The 15,122-nt window shown below is 45.6% G+C and overlaps 5 protein-coding genes across 5 annotated transcripts; all 5 read right to left on the bottom strand.

Moving 5' to 3' along the window:
• Window positions 1-2,935: 2,935 nt before the first annotated feature.
• BT62DRAFT_1010435 (uncharacterized protein) lies at window positions 2,936-3,987 on the bottom strand (the record flags this gene model as incomplete). Its single annotated transcript, XM_043177651.1, has 7 exons — window positions 2,936-3,075; window positions 3,127-3,279; window positions 3,409-3,503; window positions 3,561-3,659; window positions 3,699-3,718; window positions 3,773-3,875; window positions 3,926-3,987. 7 exons carry the CDS (start codon window positions 3,985-3,987, stop codon window positions 2,936-2,938), a joined length of 672 nt encoding a protein of 223 aa, XP_043035972.1.
• A 1,267-nt stretch (window positions 3,988-5,254) lies between these two features.
• BT62DRAFT_982489 (P-loop containing nucleoside triphosphate hydrolase protein) lies at window positions 5,255-6,341 on the bottom strand (the record flags this gene model as incomplete). Its single annotated transcript, XM_043189690.1, has 4 exons — window positions 5,255-5,390; window positions 5,447-5,635; window positions 5,688-6,247; window positions 6,279-6,341. 4 exons carry the CDS (start codon window positions 6,339-6,341, stop codon window positions 5,255-5,257), a joined length of 948 nt encoding a protein of 315 aa, XP_043035973.1.
• A 249-nt stretch (window positions 6,342-6,590) lies between these two features.
• On the bottom strand, window positions 6,591-7,891 carry BT62DRAFT_1010437 (uncharacterized protein; the record flags this gene model as incomplete). Its single annotated transcript, XM_043177652.1, has 6 exons — window positions 6,591-6,837; window positions 7,027-7,168; window positions 7,223-7,264; window positions 7,317-7,381; window positions 7,439-7,539; window positions 7,595-7,891. 6 exons carry the CDS (start codon window positions 7,889-7,891, stop codon window positions 6,591-6,593), a joined length of 894 nt encoding a protein of 297 aa, XP_043035974.1.
• Window positions 7,892-10,153: 2,262 nt separating this feature from the next.
• BT62DRAFT_384549 (uncharacterized protein) lies at window positions 10,154-12,318 on the bottom strand. The gene is made up of 8 exons (XM_043180729.1): window positions 12,118-12,318; window positions 11,848-12,051; window positions 11,708-11,784; window positions 11,557-11,639; window positions 11,332-11,498; window positions 11,186-11,274; window positions 10,267-11,123; window positions 10,154-10,201 (listed from the first exon to the last, which is right to left on the bottom strand). Exons 1-7 carry the CDS (start codon window positions 12,187-12,189, stop codon window positions 10,364-10,366), a joined length of 1,452 nt encoding a protein of 483 aa, XP_043035975.1. The 5' UTR covers window positions 12,190-12,318; the 3' UTR covers window positions 10,154-10,201; window positions 10,267-10,363.
• A 151-nt stretch (window positions 12,319-12,469) lies between these two features.
• Window positions 12,470-14,418, bottom strand: BT62DRAFT_936034 (DEAD-domain-containing protein). Its single transcript, XM_043187053.1, has 8 exons — window positions 14,338-14,418; window positions 14,217-14,282; window positions 14,108-14,161; window positions 13,582-14,021; window positions 13,203-13,513; window positions 12,890-13,148; window positions 12,787-12,829; window positions 12,470-12,729 (listed from the first exon to the last, which is right to left on the bottom strand). Exons 1-8 carry the CDS (start codon window positions 14,343-14,345, stop codon window positions 12,717-12,719), a joined length of 1,194 nt encoding a protein of 397 aa, XP_043035976.1. The 5' UTR covers window positions 14,346-14,418; the 3' UTR covers window positions 12,470-12,716.
• Window positions 14,419-15,122: the final 704 nt, after the last annotated feature.

The raw sequence follows: 15,122 nt of genomic DNA on the forward strand, positions 1-15,122 counted from the left end.
TTATTTCCCCAGTGACATCTCTGACAGCAGTAAACTGTTCCAGACCCTTAGGGTTATCTCTCATGCCAAGAGTCAGCCACAATGGCTATGTTCTGCTTTCCTATGTTTAGCCAGTCATTCCATCTGACTCACCAAAGGTGCCATTTCTCAGTACAATGCAGAGTCCCTTGCTGTGTTATATGCACTAAGGCACTATAAGTATGCACACTATTCATTTCTGGGATAATATTTCTCTACTTATTACTTTGTTGTCATCATTCTATTTTGCTGTTCAGCATCCAGTTAATCAGATACCTTTCCTTGGATCTCAGTTCTCTGTTCTAAAGCATGTCCCATCAGTGCATCAATGGCTGTGCATCTTTGATCAATGTGATCAGAATTGCTGATCATATTTCAATTGTAGTCTTTTTATTTTTAGCATGTCCTCTCATAATAGTATTGGCACATTTAGGGCCAAGTGCTGGGACCTCACATGCAGCATAACCCCTCTGGTATTAGTCTGTTACTAGGTCATGCACTCTGCTTATTGTTACTTCAGTTTAGCATTATGATAGCTAGGTTTCTGTGCACTCTAGTCCTATTTTCTGTTATATGCTTACTGGACTGGAATGCAGTCCATGTATTTGCAATTTTCACAATTTTACATGCTTGAACATGGAGAGGGCATATCAATAGTCAATTATTTGATTAGCTGAAAGAGTTATGGCTCTGAATCTAATCAGTGGATCAATGAACACCACATGAATGCAGAGGAGGCCATACATGACTATGAATTATTCTTCTGGATTCTGAGATATCATATAAAGGGAGATCTGGAGTTACATTTCATAGGATATAACAGATATGTTGAAACTCTTGGTAATGTCAGATAGTCCAGGTGGTAATCAAGTGATATCCCTGGCACAGTGAGATGATCACAAGTAAGTCTAATAGTGTTCTGATGATGGAAGCTATGAGTTTGAAGAACTCTCAGTCAAAGTTCAAGTCATTGGAGTTCAGGATGGGCATTCAGTTTCTCAGCACAATTAAGCTTGAGAAAGAAAAGCTAGAAGCTTCAAGCTAATTATTAGATCCAAGTATCATGTGAACAGAAACATGTGATAAACAGAAGTCTCCTCACACTTTGGGAGATCGACTGGATTCACTGATACATATTCTGATTGGTGTGTCACAAGGCCTTAGGATTAGCTTGAGTATAGAATGGTGTGAATGTAAACTTTAGCTTGAAGCTGGGGATTCTCAGTGAGAGTGAGCTTTCTTAAATACTATTTGTATCTGCACTAATTATACTGCTACCTATTATATGTTGTTGTGTCCTTTGTGCTCATTGTCCTTGAGTGTTGATACCATACATAAAAGACTGGTTGTGCATTATTGAGCACCATTGTTGCATTGAAAGACAATGACTGACTCAGCCTAGTTGTGATGACTAAGCTTCATCTCACAATCCTAAGCACTGGTCTTAAGTGCCCTTACTAAGCATAAACAGGGGTTAATCATAAGAAAGATGGAAAAATTATAACAAAAACATCTTTACTCTCATTCTCTTACTTTATCTTCAGTTAGTGTCAGACCTCAGCTGTTGTAGTGCATTCCATTTACAATTATTTAGTTGTTGCCTGACAACCAACTGCATCAGTCAAGATGTGTTTTATGTGGATATCAGTGGAGGTCAAGGTGTCAGTCATAGTCAATTAGATCAGAGGTCAGAGTAATAGTCACAGTCAGATCAGGATTAGTGGTCAGGATCAAGAGTCAGAGTCAAGATTCAGAGTAAAGGAGTGTCAAAAAGTGTATAGCAATATTGAAATGGGTTAAAAGAGGGAGAGATGACAAAGCAAAGATAGAGATTGTTATTATAAAAGTCAGATGAGCAACAACAGAGTCAGAATTCAGTCAGATTAGTCAATCAGTAGTTTAGTGGTCAATGCATCTATCAAAAGGTGGATTGACAAGATACCAAAAGCATAGTAAATAACTAATAAGTAAACTAAATATAATATATATCAGGGTCAAGTATATACTAAGTTCAATCTTCAACAGGGTTTCAGACTAGTAATTTACTAGATAAGACTCTGGCAAATTCTCTCTGAGCCTTCAGACTAAATTTTTCAAAAATCACCAGAATTCATCTGCACACTTGAACTCAGTTTGAGCCAAATTAGTCTAAATATAGCAATATTTGACTTCAAGATTGCAGCTCTCTGACTATACTATGTCCAAATTCTGGACTAAAGTTTCTATGAGTTGCTAGAATTTTTCAAAGCACAGAAATAGCATTTTTAGCTTCAAATATGCAATGAGAGTTTATAACTCACATTGTAGACACACAAAACCCTATTATTTGGATTTTGTCCAAAATTTATAGAAGAGGCAATCTAATATCATGCTAAAAGTTGATAAGTAAGCTTGAGAGAAAGAGAAAGATATAGTACAGAGTATAAATATGAGCTCTGCAGAAGCTATAAAATAACAAGTTCCTTATATTTGGCTTTACCAGCCTAGAGTCTACCCTGTGCAATACCTAGGATTCCAATACTTATAAATCAGACTCTTGCATAATGTATCCACTTTCTGGAAAAAAAGAAATGTATATTATATTTATGAGTCTGGCAACAAGCCCCATTTGAAGCTGAAAATGAGCATTGAGAGTGTTTATCAATTAAACTAGCACAGCCAAGCATCAATAAGTGTAAAAAAAAAAATGCTACTAATGTGCTAGAGTACTGTCGATAGTGGGAATTGAATCAGCGGCTCTTCAAAGTCATTGCCACAACTAAGCGATTTAACCACTAATCGATACCAACCAACATATGTGTGGAATAGATCTTGTTATCTAATCATAAATAGGCAAAGCACCAGAGCTTTGTCAATAAGGGCAAGTGAAATTTGCCTGATCACAGGAATGATATATGATTCACGTAAAATTCCGAGGTCAAACTACAAGAACGATGACGGAACGGATAGCCCACGAGGATATGTCTCGATTTTGATGCACTGTCCGAATTGATTGCAACTGGACTTCTCCATCGTTGAGCGCACTGTTCTGTTTGTAACCTAATTGATCATGTTTATCTGTATCGTATAAGCAATAGTAACATATTCAGCAAGGACGGTGGTGCTGACCTAGACCCTTTCTGAGTGTATGAATCATTTTCGTTCCCGAGCGACCAATTTCTTGATTAACGTGTCTTGGTAGGACTCGGCCTAGACCCAGAGACCCACGACAAGGGGACACGAGGATGGTGGCGCGCATTCCACCCTTCTCCGGGAAGCCGCCTGTCCAGGAAAGAGAGAAGAGAGAAGAGAGAAGAGAGAAGAGAGAAGCAGAGAATAGCTCTTTCGTTGATCGCCAGAAAAGCCATCAGGCATGCCCATCGTCGTTCGCAGAGTACGAGCATTCGGAACCTCTCACACAAACTCGGGTAGGTCGATGCATTCCATGGGAGTGACGGGCCGCAGGTCGTTCGGTGCCGTCGCTCATTCTCACGTTTACTCTTACCCTGCTGAATTTTTAAAAAAATGAGAACGAGTGGATGAATGTTTAGCGCCGGACTCACCTTTGTTCATTCAGTGGGTGTTGTTCCAGAAGATCACTGAACAACACAGCCATAAACCTACCGTCGAAACAATTAGGTGCCCACAGCCGAGAAGTAGGGCTACAACATCGATTGTTCGCTCGTCAGTGCCCTATTGACATCCCGCCACCTAGATCGTCCTCGGTAATGTGTCATCCAAATCTCAGAGCCTATAGGCATCCTCATAATGGTACTTGGCCGTGACCGCTAGTCCAGGCAATCTTGAACTTGAAGCACTCATGACATAGGTCAGAGACCAAGTGGCCACTCAAATCTTCTGGTGTGGCGATAGAAAACCTAACGTGAAGAAAGTCAGCAGGGAACGAGATACGCAAGAACGATGCGACATTACTCCATCGTTTAGGGAAAGGCCTACCGCCACTGTTGCGGTGACGGCAGTAAAGCTCATGATGGGAACACAAGCCAGTCACAGGTCAGTCCAGGTCGTCGAACTCGGTGAGCAGAGAAGGGAAAGGGCAGGCGGCTGAGGAGAAAACTACTAAAGCAAGCTCCTTTTTACATTCCAGGAGGAAGCTATGTACGGAAACTTGGGTAAAGAAACATCAAACACTGCCGGCGTATGTCGTCCTCACAGCAATGACGCATCGAGTCTGCAATCAATCAACGAAGTGATGAATTTATGGAATTTCTCACCAGACAGCATTGTACCTTAGGTTGCATCGCTTCCTGCGGATGATGTAACAATACTGCTAGCCTCGGGTGCTGGAACTCCGACTCAGCTAGAAAAGAAGTCCTAGGTTCATGTTGATTGCCGCGTCGACGGATCTTCGGAGGTATTTTTTAGTAGTTCGGCAAGTATATATAGCCCCGTTTCCATGAGAAACTGATATTAGACTGCACAAGTGGCGTCACCTGCGGCACGCTTCACGTGATCGTATCATCCACAAAAGTAGTCTCAAGAAAAGCTACTTTCCACCTTTCGATGAACTGAGAGCGCCAATAATGCTTATGTGGCTCTCCTCAATCTCCACAAGGATATTATCTACTCACGCCACCGAAGCTAAGGTCTCCAGATTTGGAGACGCCGGTAAGGAGCTGTGTAGCGAACAGCACATCAGAAAAGGCATACTTGATGTCAATTACTGGTAATAACGTCACAACTTTTGACGCACAACAATTTTCCTGCAGGATCCCCCGAGGCCTCAGAACAGCCTGACTGAGTTCGGTGGCGAGGGATTAAGCGCTCGTATATCAGGATGAAATCTCAGGACAGCTCGAAAGCGCCAAATGGGCTATTGTCTTTGCTGAAGTAAATAATCACAGCTCATACAATGGCAGCAGTCCCGCTAGCAAGATAGCCTTCGGTTCTCAATTATCAACAAAGAGCCACAGAACTTCGGAGCGGCAATCAGAAATGGATGGCCACACACACGTTCTTTTTTTCCAAGACCAGCATCCGTCGAAGTTTTCACCCTTATAAGTCACTTTTTAATAACATTTGCCGAAGCGCATGAGTCAAAGGACCATCTCACGGTATTCCCCTGGTTGCACGTCCGTTGTCAGGATACACAGCCGTGATGGATATAGACCCTGTGTGTATCTGCTGCGATAGAATTACACTCGAGATCTACGACTATTATAGAGAGACATCTCATCGTCAGTTGATAACGATCTGGCCACCACTCACTAATTTACAAGTGATCATATTTCTCACATTACTTCTCTGAATCCGTGTCAATATCATTCGTGAACTCGCCCGCCTGGATATTGTAGAGCCTCGCATATTCTCCGTTCAGCGCCAGTAGCTCATCATGTCGCCCAGACTCGTACAAACGTCCATCCTTCATGCACCTGTCAAGAGTACGACCAGCCTGAGTTTCCCATGAGACGTAGAAAGGAAAACCCACAGGATGAGATCAGCACGACGTGTCAAGGGTCCGAACCGGTGCGTAACAATGACTATTGTTTTCCCTGCTCTTTCGGCGACCAAGTTCTCAAAGAGTTGGGCTTCGCCCGCAGCGTCTAGAGCCGAACTAGCTTCATCTACCGCTACGAAGTTGACCTTTCCGGAGTGGAAGCGCATGAATGTTCTCGCACTGCGTAAAAGTGAGCTACGATAAAGACTCGGGGATATATTAGATAACTCACGCTACTATTCGCTGCTTCTCTCCGCCCGAAACTTTAACATCCTTCTCTAGCGCTTTCCATTGAGGCAGCAAAGGATGATTCTCGTTGGCATCTGAAGAATAGAAATTGCATTTTCGATAGTCGCCACTTGGCCCCTCATCATTTCTTAAGATGGTAGCGTCTCCTTCGGTCATCCCGGTCAGGATATCCTCAGCCCCACCTTTGCGGATGGCGTTCATGATCTCGTCATCGCTGCATATGTAGTCGACATCGCCCATACGGACGTTCTCCCAGAAAGAAAGCGGGAAGATTTCATGGTCCTGCATGAAGCAAGCGGTGGCCCGACGGAAATCCGCTAGCTTGTAGTCTGAGATACTATGCCCGTCAACAATAATCGTCCCAGACGTCGGTTCAATCAATCTAGTCAAGAGTTTGATTAGTGTGGATTTGCCACTTCCGTTGGTCCCGACGACGGCAACGAGTTGTCCGGATTTGATGGAGAGCGAGATGTTTTTTAGAGCAGAGGTATCATTTTTGTAAGAGAAGCACACATCTCTGCAGGGGAGATTAACGTTAATGATCTGATTTGCTCACAGTCCATCGCGTACGTACTGAAGATCGATGGACATTCCTCGTTGCATGGCGTCTTGATGGCCAAGTTTCTCCGATGTACATCTCGAAGAGGAATACTCACGGTAGCCATGAGATGTTTCGGGAGGCATATTCATCGAATCGTAGAAACGAGTTATCCACTGACATTCTTGTCGGAAGTTGTCGATGCTCGCAAGGAACCACTTCAGCGAAAATTGGAGGTTGGCCGAGTATTGTTGCAATACAGCAAGTGATGTCACAGAGAAAGTGGAAGGCACCATCATCACAGACACGGCCAAGTATATCTATGAATTAACTGCGATTAGTCTCATATCAATTGAAGGCCGTATAACTCGCCATGGGTGCTTTCCCTAGAAGGTCGGAGAGAATGTCCGAGAACGGTGTGGAACGTTGACCATATTGCTCTTCAGGGAATGATGTTGGAATGTTACCGACACGCGCAGAGGATTTAGCATATTCTATAATTTCTTCCATCAGATACGGGACGGTAGATACAGGATCAAACACCACCTCTAACGAGATAATGGGAAAGGCCTCCAGCGAGGACCTCTGAACGATACTGTTGAGCCGTCAGAGATCCCAGAGCATGCATTCGCTTGAAATCTGTATTTTCCACATGGTAAAAATATTCTACGGATCCCGATGAATAAGCAAGTGGGCCCTGATTAGAAGATTCAGATATTTACCATAGCCCCACAAGCGGTCCTGACATAGACTATCATACAGCGGTTTTAGGATGCATACCAACGCGAAAGAAAGATGACCAAATTCGCGCGCAGTTTGAGCGATGAGGATGACTTGAACACACATAGATGTTATCTGGGAGAGAAATGATATTATTGCTGAAAACGAGTCCCAGGCGCCATGGATTTCGTCATTGCCTTGAGAGCCTATTTCTGAGGATCAGTACTTTATTTATGGAACAATGGAACCTTAAAACGTACCCACGACTGTGCTATCAAGAAACCGGTATTTCTCGAGCTCGACTAGAAGAAGAAAGGTCACGTACAAAGAGTTTCTGCGAGAAATGACACATACCCTTCATGCGAATAATTTTGTAATGAGCAGCCACACGGCGGCGAAAATTGGGATAAAAATGATTGCTTCAAAAGGCATGTGTGAAATTATCATTTTCGGTAGAAAGTCGACATTACCTATACCAAGTTAGAGAGCCAGCAGCTATAATCCAAGCCAGTTGTGCGATAACGATGGTCAGGATTGATTCGCGATTGGAGAAACCTTGCGTAATTCCAGCCTCGATCTGTGGGGAAAGATATACTCAACGATAACAACACCCTAAAATAACAAGTACCCACACTCGTCAGCAATTTGCTGGACAAGTACAACATCAAGGTAGATTCGGCTTGCAGCAGTGAGCTCAGGCCGGAGAATTGTGCCACGATGTAAAGAGTCGTGAGAAAGGGATCCAAAGCATAAATTTCGGATGCCATCCTGAAGAAGACAGGTATAGCAGTGGCTACATCCCGTACATTCTTCAAGATATCAAAGGAGTCGGCTTTGAGCATGACCAAACGCCACACCCCTAGCTTATGGGAGACAAGTCGTTGGTCTGGACCATGAGAATCGGACGGCATATTTGATTTGTCATTCATGGTAGGCGCCGATGATGCTTCGAAGAAGAGCGTCCGATGAATTAAACGTGGAGGAGATGATGTTGCTTGCCTGTTGTCGAAAAACTTACGAGTGTGGGGAGGATAGACACTTGTGGGTGAACATGACGTGGGTTGTTATACGGGGCAGAAATCCATTGATAAATTTTAAGTAAAATTAAACCATGAGTGGGACATGAGGTCCGCAACAGCTCGAAGACGGGCTCAGGGCGAAAAGGGTGATCAATCTGATGATAACTTGAGCTCCACAAGATATCTGATACAACAAAGAGAATGGAGCGATCGTACAACAAGATCCAGGCAGAATATCTTTTCCACACAACATATCCTTGTTATCGGGACAGAAAAGCCTTTCAGATGTGATACATTGTTTGCTGGCAACAGTGCGACAAAGTCGTACGAGATTTAGACGCCTCGCGATTATCCACATTATCGGATTGAAGAAAGATTAACCCCCAAATGCTGAAGTAGCTTCAGTATTATGTTGTTGAACAGGCAGCGAAAAGTTACGAGTTCACTTGGATCTAACGGGGACTTGTTTCAATCGATTTCCCCTGACGGTGTGCTGGGGGTGCAATAAAGGCGAGATTCTTCAAATTCGCGGAGTTTAACTGAAACTCAGAGACGCCGGATAAAAAAAGCTGGACGTGCAGAGCAGAGGATGGCCAGTGGACTAGAAGGACAGCTGCCAAGTTCACCGTCCGGGCTGGTAACTGTCCAGTTGCCACGTGGAGATCATGATCGCCGGAGAGGTCTTTATCTATAGGGAATGACTCTGTCCTCAGTTCTTACTGGTATTGCCAGCAGGCAGATGTATCGCTTTCATCTTGCTTTCATCCAGATCTTTCGCTGAAAGTTTTCCATCGGTAAAAGATCCGGAAATGTTATGCTTTAGTGACGTTTCAAGCCTTATCGATTATCTTTTTAGCCTGCCGTCATTGCTCTCGGATTTCCCAGTACCTCCGGCTCATTGGTTAGAGCCTTGCTCTTGGACCACAGGTGCTTGAAACAGCATTCTTCATGATTTTTGCACTTACTTACTAATGCGCAATGCAATAAGGGTCATCACAGCCTGCAGTCTTCACTTTCTGGCAGGCGTCATACGGAGACAGCTGGGCCTAAATAAGCATGACATTTTTTCTCTAACGCAGTATCTCAACTTCCGGTGTTCTTGGCCATATCCGGCGAGGTTCGACAGACTCGAGCCTCGAAAAGGCCGATGTCAGTGTACTTTTCGTATTTACTTTATCGGCCTGTGTTCAGGAGCCGTGTGCTACAGTTCCTTCGCCCCATCTGGCTAAAATATCAAGTTGTATGTTTATTTGTGGTCTCTTGCGCTAGTCATAGTGCATTGCAATTAGCGCAGCAATCATAATTACTGGAGGGGCTATATTCATACATCTATCTAACTCTCCCCTGAATTCCATCTTTTCGGATCTGCATCCAGGTTTACCGTAACTGTGATGCCATTCAAACAAGGAACGACAACGAAGTAATCATACTAGATGAAAGAGCCTTCCGAATCAATTACACTGATCTACTTTTGATCAAAGGATCACTCCAAACTTGACTTGGGCGTTCACGTAATGATTGAATAAGGAACTCGCTAACGACTCCTGTAATTTCCAGTTGGCCATTGCCATATAGAACGAGGCACGCACCCTGTCAGCCTGAGAGGGAATATACATTTACTGCACAGATCACATCAACCGAATGATTTTCCTGACGAGTAGCGGTGAATCGGGATTACGGCTGGTCACGAGTCTTCTTCTGACAACGATACAAAGGCCGGAGTATCTTACCGATAAGCGCATGTGTTCCGTCGGAGTGGTAAATCTGGGGAAACGAGGAAACAGACGAATAGGCTACAGAGCCTAGATGCTCGAATTTATGAAAAACCTTCCGATGCTTGCTCCCTTGCGCATCAGCTTTCGTTGGCATTTTTCAAGATCGTCATAACAATTTACATGGTTGCTGATCGGAAGGTTGATGATACATATACGCATTGTTCTCAGTACTCTGTAGCTAGCGGGGCGATGCATGCCATGAACCGGAAATTATACTGCAACCCCAGCAATGAATGCTCAGGACCATTGGACTCACGGTAGAGCCTATCGAAAAAAGAGTCAGTCGAATCAAGACCTCGTCGCAGCACGCTAAAAAACCAACCTCCGAAATCGGTCCCACCCCAATCAGATAATAGCCACCAGCAGTGAATTCCTCAGCAGTGATAATCTGCACCTCAACCTCTGATACGCTCAATGCTCCATGCTCCCGATACAGATGGTATATCTAAAGGCCGCGTCAGTCGCGATCTGGGCGTGCCCAAAAAACAAAAAAAGAAATAAGATACACACGAAAAGTTTCCAATCAACAACATCCTTGCCACCAGCGCCACAAACTCTGCATCGATAAAAACAGCCCAACTGGTCCAGATCATCCACAGTCGCAGTACTAGGACCCAGGCCCACCATCCGGATAAAGGCGTCGAAAAGGACCCTGGGATCGTGAGGACTCGAGAGCTGCTCTGGCCTCCAACGTGGACGATGAAGAGCGTCCGACGGCGCCTGCAGGTTGCATCCATGTTTCAGCACTCCAGGATAATGAAGGATCCCACTGCAAGATGACGACCCGCATATGAAAGCATTGCGGGCTCGGCGCAGGACATCGCGCTTGGGGAAGATTTCGAAGAGCGGCGACGCGAGATGGGCATGGCCTACGAGCCGGAGAAGGTGGTCGTGAACCACCATGATTTCGCGCCACTTTTGGAACATCAGAGGGATCTGGGGAACGATGGGAGTGAAGGTGTGGAGGTCCACCTGGACGTTGGTTGGGCGGTCGATGATTTGCTCTATGAGGGAAAAGCGGAGGAATTCTTGGAGAGAGGGAAAGGCGGGGGAATACGCTTGCGGAAGAGAGGACTCGGAACGTATGCTCGTGGCCCAGATATATTCTGCGATGCTCTTCCGGGAGGCGATGGCTTGGGCGCGGTTGGCTGCCCTGGTTTCTTCCATCAACTGAATCATTTCTTCGCACATGCTCGTCCAGGTTTGCGTAGCGGTTCAACGTCAGATACGATTCAGTGAGTTGTAACATCAGCTCACCCTTCTCCGTCAACGATGACGATCGATTAACATGTGGATGTTCGTTAAATCTTTCACCAAGGCTCTGAAGCTCGTGCTCGTAACCGAGGCCATTCAATTTTTGGAAAATCCTTTTTTTAAAGAAAGGTAGAAAGATTAATGCGCGCAGTGAAATACGATGACCGACGCTTACGCAGCAGCTCGTTCCAATCTCAATTTTTCTCGTCCTCCGGCCCGGAAAGCCGCTTTGTTCTTGACCCATCGTTCGCACATCCGGACTTCCTACAGAAACAAAGTTAGGCTGTATCGTCTGAGGGTAAAGCGTGGCAGATAATTCACCGAATCCATTTCTGTGAGAGATCTTAACCTCTCTTGCTCGAACAAAACTCTCTCCTCTTCATTCAACGCATGCCAACGCCTCTCGGTTGCTATTACGTCTCTTAGCACGTAATGCGGCTGCTTTGTTTCTGTTCGAAATGTGATCTCTCCTTTTCGGTGTCTGGGCCCTAAAGCGTTCGAATTTGAGAAAAATGTTACCATGGATGAAAGACGACTTTATTTTGCCTGGCATCGTCTTCCGAGGGCACAGATAGCAAAAAGCTTCAGTCCCAGGGTATGTTCTCTCGATCTCATGCTCTGTCATGAGCCTACGACAGCGATATCAGCTCCACGTTTACTTCGTCGGGAGGGAGGAGGGAAGGGGGGGAACACGTACTCTGTCTGTTTGCAACTGGAGCATAGTCTGGTGTAGAATGTGAAATCAATAATACGTACTTGTTTAACTAGGCAGGACTGAAGACCAAAGAAAAAAAAAAGGTCAGTCACGACACAAAGGACAGTAAAGTAAAACCCTACGCGACAGTGTTTTTCAAACAAGAGGCTAATCCACGCCGGTTCAGAGACGCCAGTCATAGGCTCAGGGATAGGCGGTGATATCGCTAGACATTTTCTTGCGTTTCTCCATATGCCAGAAAGAGGTCGACGCATCAAGACGGCGCGTATTGCTTTTGAGGTGCGGGCCAGATGCAGCAAGTCTTGTGGACGCAGGAGCCTAAACATCTTTGGGGGGGGACAGTTTAGCAGTCATCTCTCCACAGAAGCAGAAGAAAAAAGATTTCCTCTCACTTCGAGCCAGATATCCTGTGGCATAGCCATGATGCCTTTGAGGCTGCCGGGACGGGCCCTCATTCTGACCATTCTACACAAAAGAGGAACAGGAGTGAGGTCAAAATGGTCAACAGAAAGACTCAGCTATATGAAGTTGGCTCTGCTTGATGTGAAGGCGAGAAAGAATGAGGAGTTCGCTCTTGCAGTAGCCACTGGCACTACTTATAACTGCTCATCACCAGTCACGTGGACGCGTAGACAAAGGCTGGCTAAAATGGCATGCATAACCACTTCAATTAGTGGTTTTCGTACCTTCCGCATCCCCAAAGAGGTTGTCTTCCTCTACACATGTCTTGTCGAACCACCACTGAGACTTGCTATGCACATCATTCAATGACATTGATTCATACGTTCATGATACGGCATTCGAATCAAACCACGCCTCTCCCTGCGTCGAAAATTACACTCTACTACTCAGAACACAACAGGAGAAATAAGCAAGAGAGAAAAAGACTGAAAGAGTAAATCATAAAAAGCAGAAAAACAACGAACAGACCGAGAAACAAGGCAGAACGTGATGCCGTTTTAGGGAGAGGGTGTAAATATATATGAAGCTCTTAGATGAGGTCGCTATTCAATTTCGAGATCAGTACAAGTAATTCCAATTTGAGGGCCAAGTTAACTCACGCGACGTTGAGAGGCATCTCGTCAATCTGGGTGTTGTAGAACTCTGTAAAGAGAAAAAGGAATCAGCCCCAACATCAGCAAGGCATGCGGGCCAACAACGAACGTTCAATATCCCGCAACATTCTGACATCTTCGGTCGTAACAAAGTTGATAGCAACACCCTTCCTTCCGAATCGTCCACCACGACCAATACGATGGATATAGTTCTCCCGGTTTGTAGGGAGATCGTAGTTGATAACGAGAGATACCTGCTGCACGTCAATACCACGAGCAAGGAGGTCGGTGGTGATCAAAACACGGGATGAACCCGAACGGAATTCCTTCATGAGAACCTCTCTCTGTTTTTGCTCCATGTCTCCGTGCTACCGATCATTCCTAAATTAGCAGCGGTGGGCCAAGATCAGGGAATGACGTACCATGGCGCTGACGGTGAACTCTCTCGAGTGCATCTTCTCAGTCAACCAGTCGACCTTCCTCCGTGTGTTGCAGAAGATGACGGCCTGGGTGATGGTGACTGTCTCATAGAGATCGCAGAGAGTGTCGAGCTTCCATTCCTCCTTCTCGACGGCGATGTAGAACTGTTTGATACCCTCGAGGGTCAACTCGTCTCTCTTGACGAGAATGCGGACGGGGTCGCGCATGAACTTTTTGGTAACCTCCAAGACGTCAGCGGGCATGGTGGCGGAGAGTAGGACGACCTGTGTGTCCTGGGGGAGAAGTTGGAAGACTACGATGGTACTCAGCATTAAGAGCCCGATGGGCGGATCGCTTGCAGGAAGAAAAGAAGAAACACACCCTCGTAAATCTGATCTTTGAACCCACGAGAAAGCATCTCATCAGCCTCGTCGAGACAGAAAATCTTGATGGTATCGGTCCTTAGTGCGCGCCTGTTGATCATGTCATAGACACGGCCGGGGGTTCCGACGACGACATGGACGCCTTCCTGAAGCTTTGCCATATCCTCGCGGACGTTGGTGCCGCCAACACAGGCATGGCACTCGATGTTCATGTAGTCGCCGAGTGCGATGACGACTTTTTGGATCTGCTGAGCGAGTTCCCGGGTAGGGGCGAGGATAAGCGCCTGGGTGCCCTTGACAGACATATCGAGCTGCTGAAGGATAGAAATAGAGAAAGTCGCAGTCTTTCCGGTACCGGACTGGGCCTGGGCAATGACATCGTGACCTTTGACGACTGGGACGATAGCTCGCTGCTGAATTGCTGAAGGGCGCTCGAAACTAAAGCAGAAAGGGAAATAGAAGGAGGAAAATGTGAGAAAAGGGCTATTGGCGCTGTCGTTGACGAGGAGGAAATCCCTACTGACCCGTACGCATATACACCACGGAGCAGCTCCGGTTTCAGATCCATGTTATCGAAGCTATCAAGCTGATCAGTACGAACAATTCCTTCCCCTGCTCGCTATTGATGCTCACTTGTCGACAACCTGGTCCCAGTTGGACTCGATCTCGTTCTCGGCGACATCTTGGAGAGTATCTTCACTGCAGAGCGATGGTCATCATTACAGCCGCTGCCCGGGAAATAACGACAACGTACGCTGACATGCTCTAATATGTTTTTATGGGTCGACCTGCACTGTAACAAAGTCGACGGTAGCGGGAGAAAGATTGATGGCGGTAAAGCAGTAGAAAGTTGCAAAGGATATAACAGCAAAAGAATTTTTGGGCTCGGATACCGGAGCTTTTCACCGTGGGAACCGTATCCTCATTTGGGAAAGGAACATGGCTTTCGGGTGGCGCGCCGGCAAATGCCTTGCGAACATTTCCTTCGCTAATGCGTGATAATAGCTCTCAGTATCTCATTGGATTCATTCAAGATGTCTTCGAAAAAGTCGACCTATCGCATATTTTTCTGTCTGCTGCAAGCCATTTTTGTGGATTCCGAACTGTGATCCGATAGGACATGTGAACGTGCTTCCCCCGTCTACCGGAGCGTCACTGAGTGTTTACTTACCGAGTTGCATTCAAGCTCATACTTGATATTTGTATGACACAAATCTCTTCCTATGCTTTCCAGACAGGTAACGAGCTTATAAGCTGAGTTGATCTCGAATCACTCATGATTGACAATCAATTCATTTTCTATCCCTCGTTGATACTGATGCTTTCATCGATTTTTACCAAGATTTCTATTGAAAAATCAGGCTCATCCCATAAAATAAGGAAGAACGCAGTACATACGCGGTACTGCAGTGGCCAAATACTGCCGGAAAGGTGGGTGCCCGCAGCGAACATCAACCGCTCTTCAATGCCTCTACAAAGCTTGAAGACAACAAGTTGACCGGAAAGCATCAAGCTCGCGAACACAGGAAATTCTGGTGG

The sequence above is a fragment of the Guyanagaster necrorhizus genome (genome assembly GCF_019112545.1).
Source record: "Guyanagaster necrorhizus MCA 3950 unplaced genomic scaffold BT62scaffold_29, whole genome shotgun sequence".
NCBI classification, from domain to species: Eukaryota; Fungi; Basidiomycota; class Agaricomycetes; order Agaricales; family Physalacriaceae; genus Guyanagaster; species Guyanagaster necrorhizus.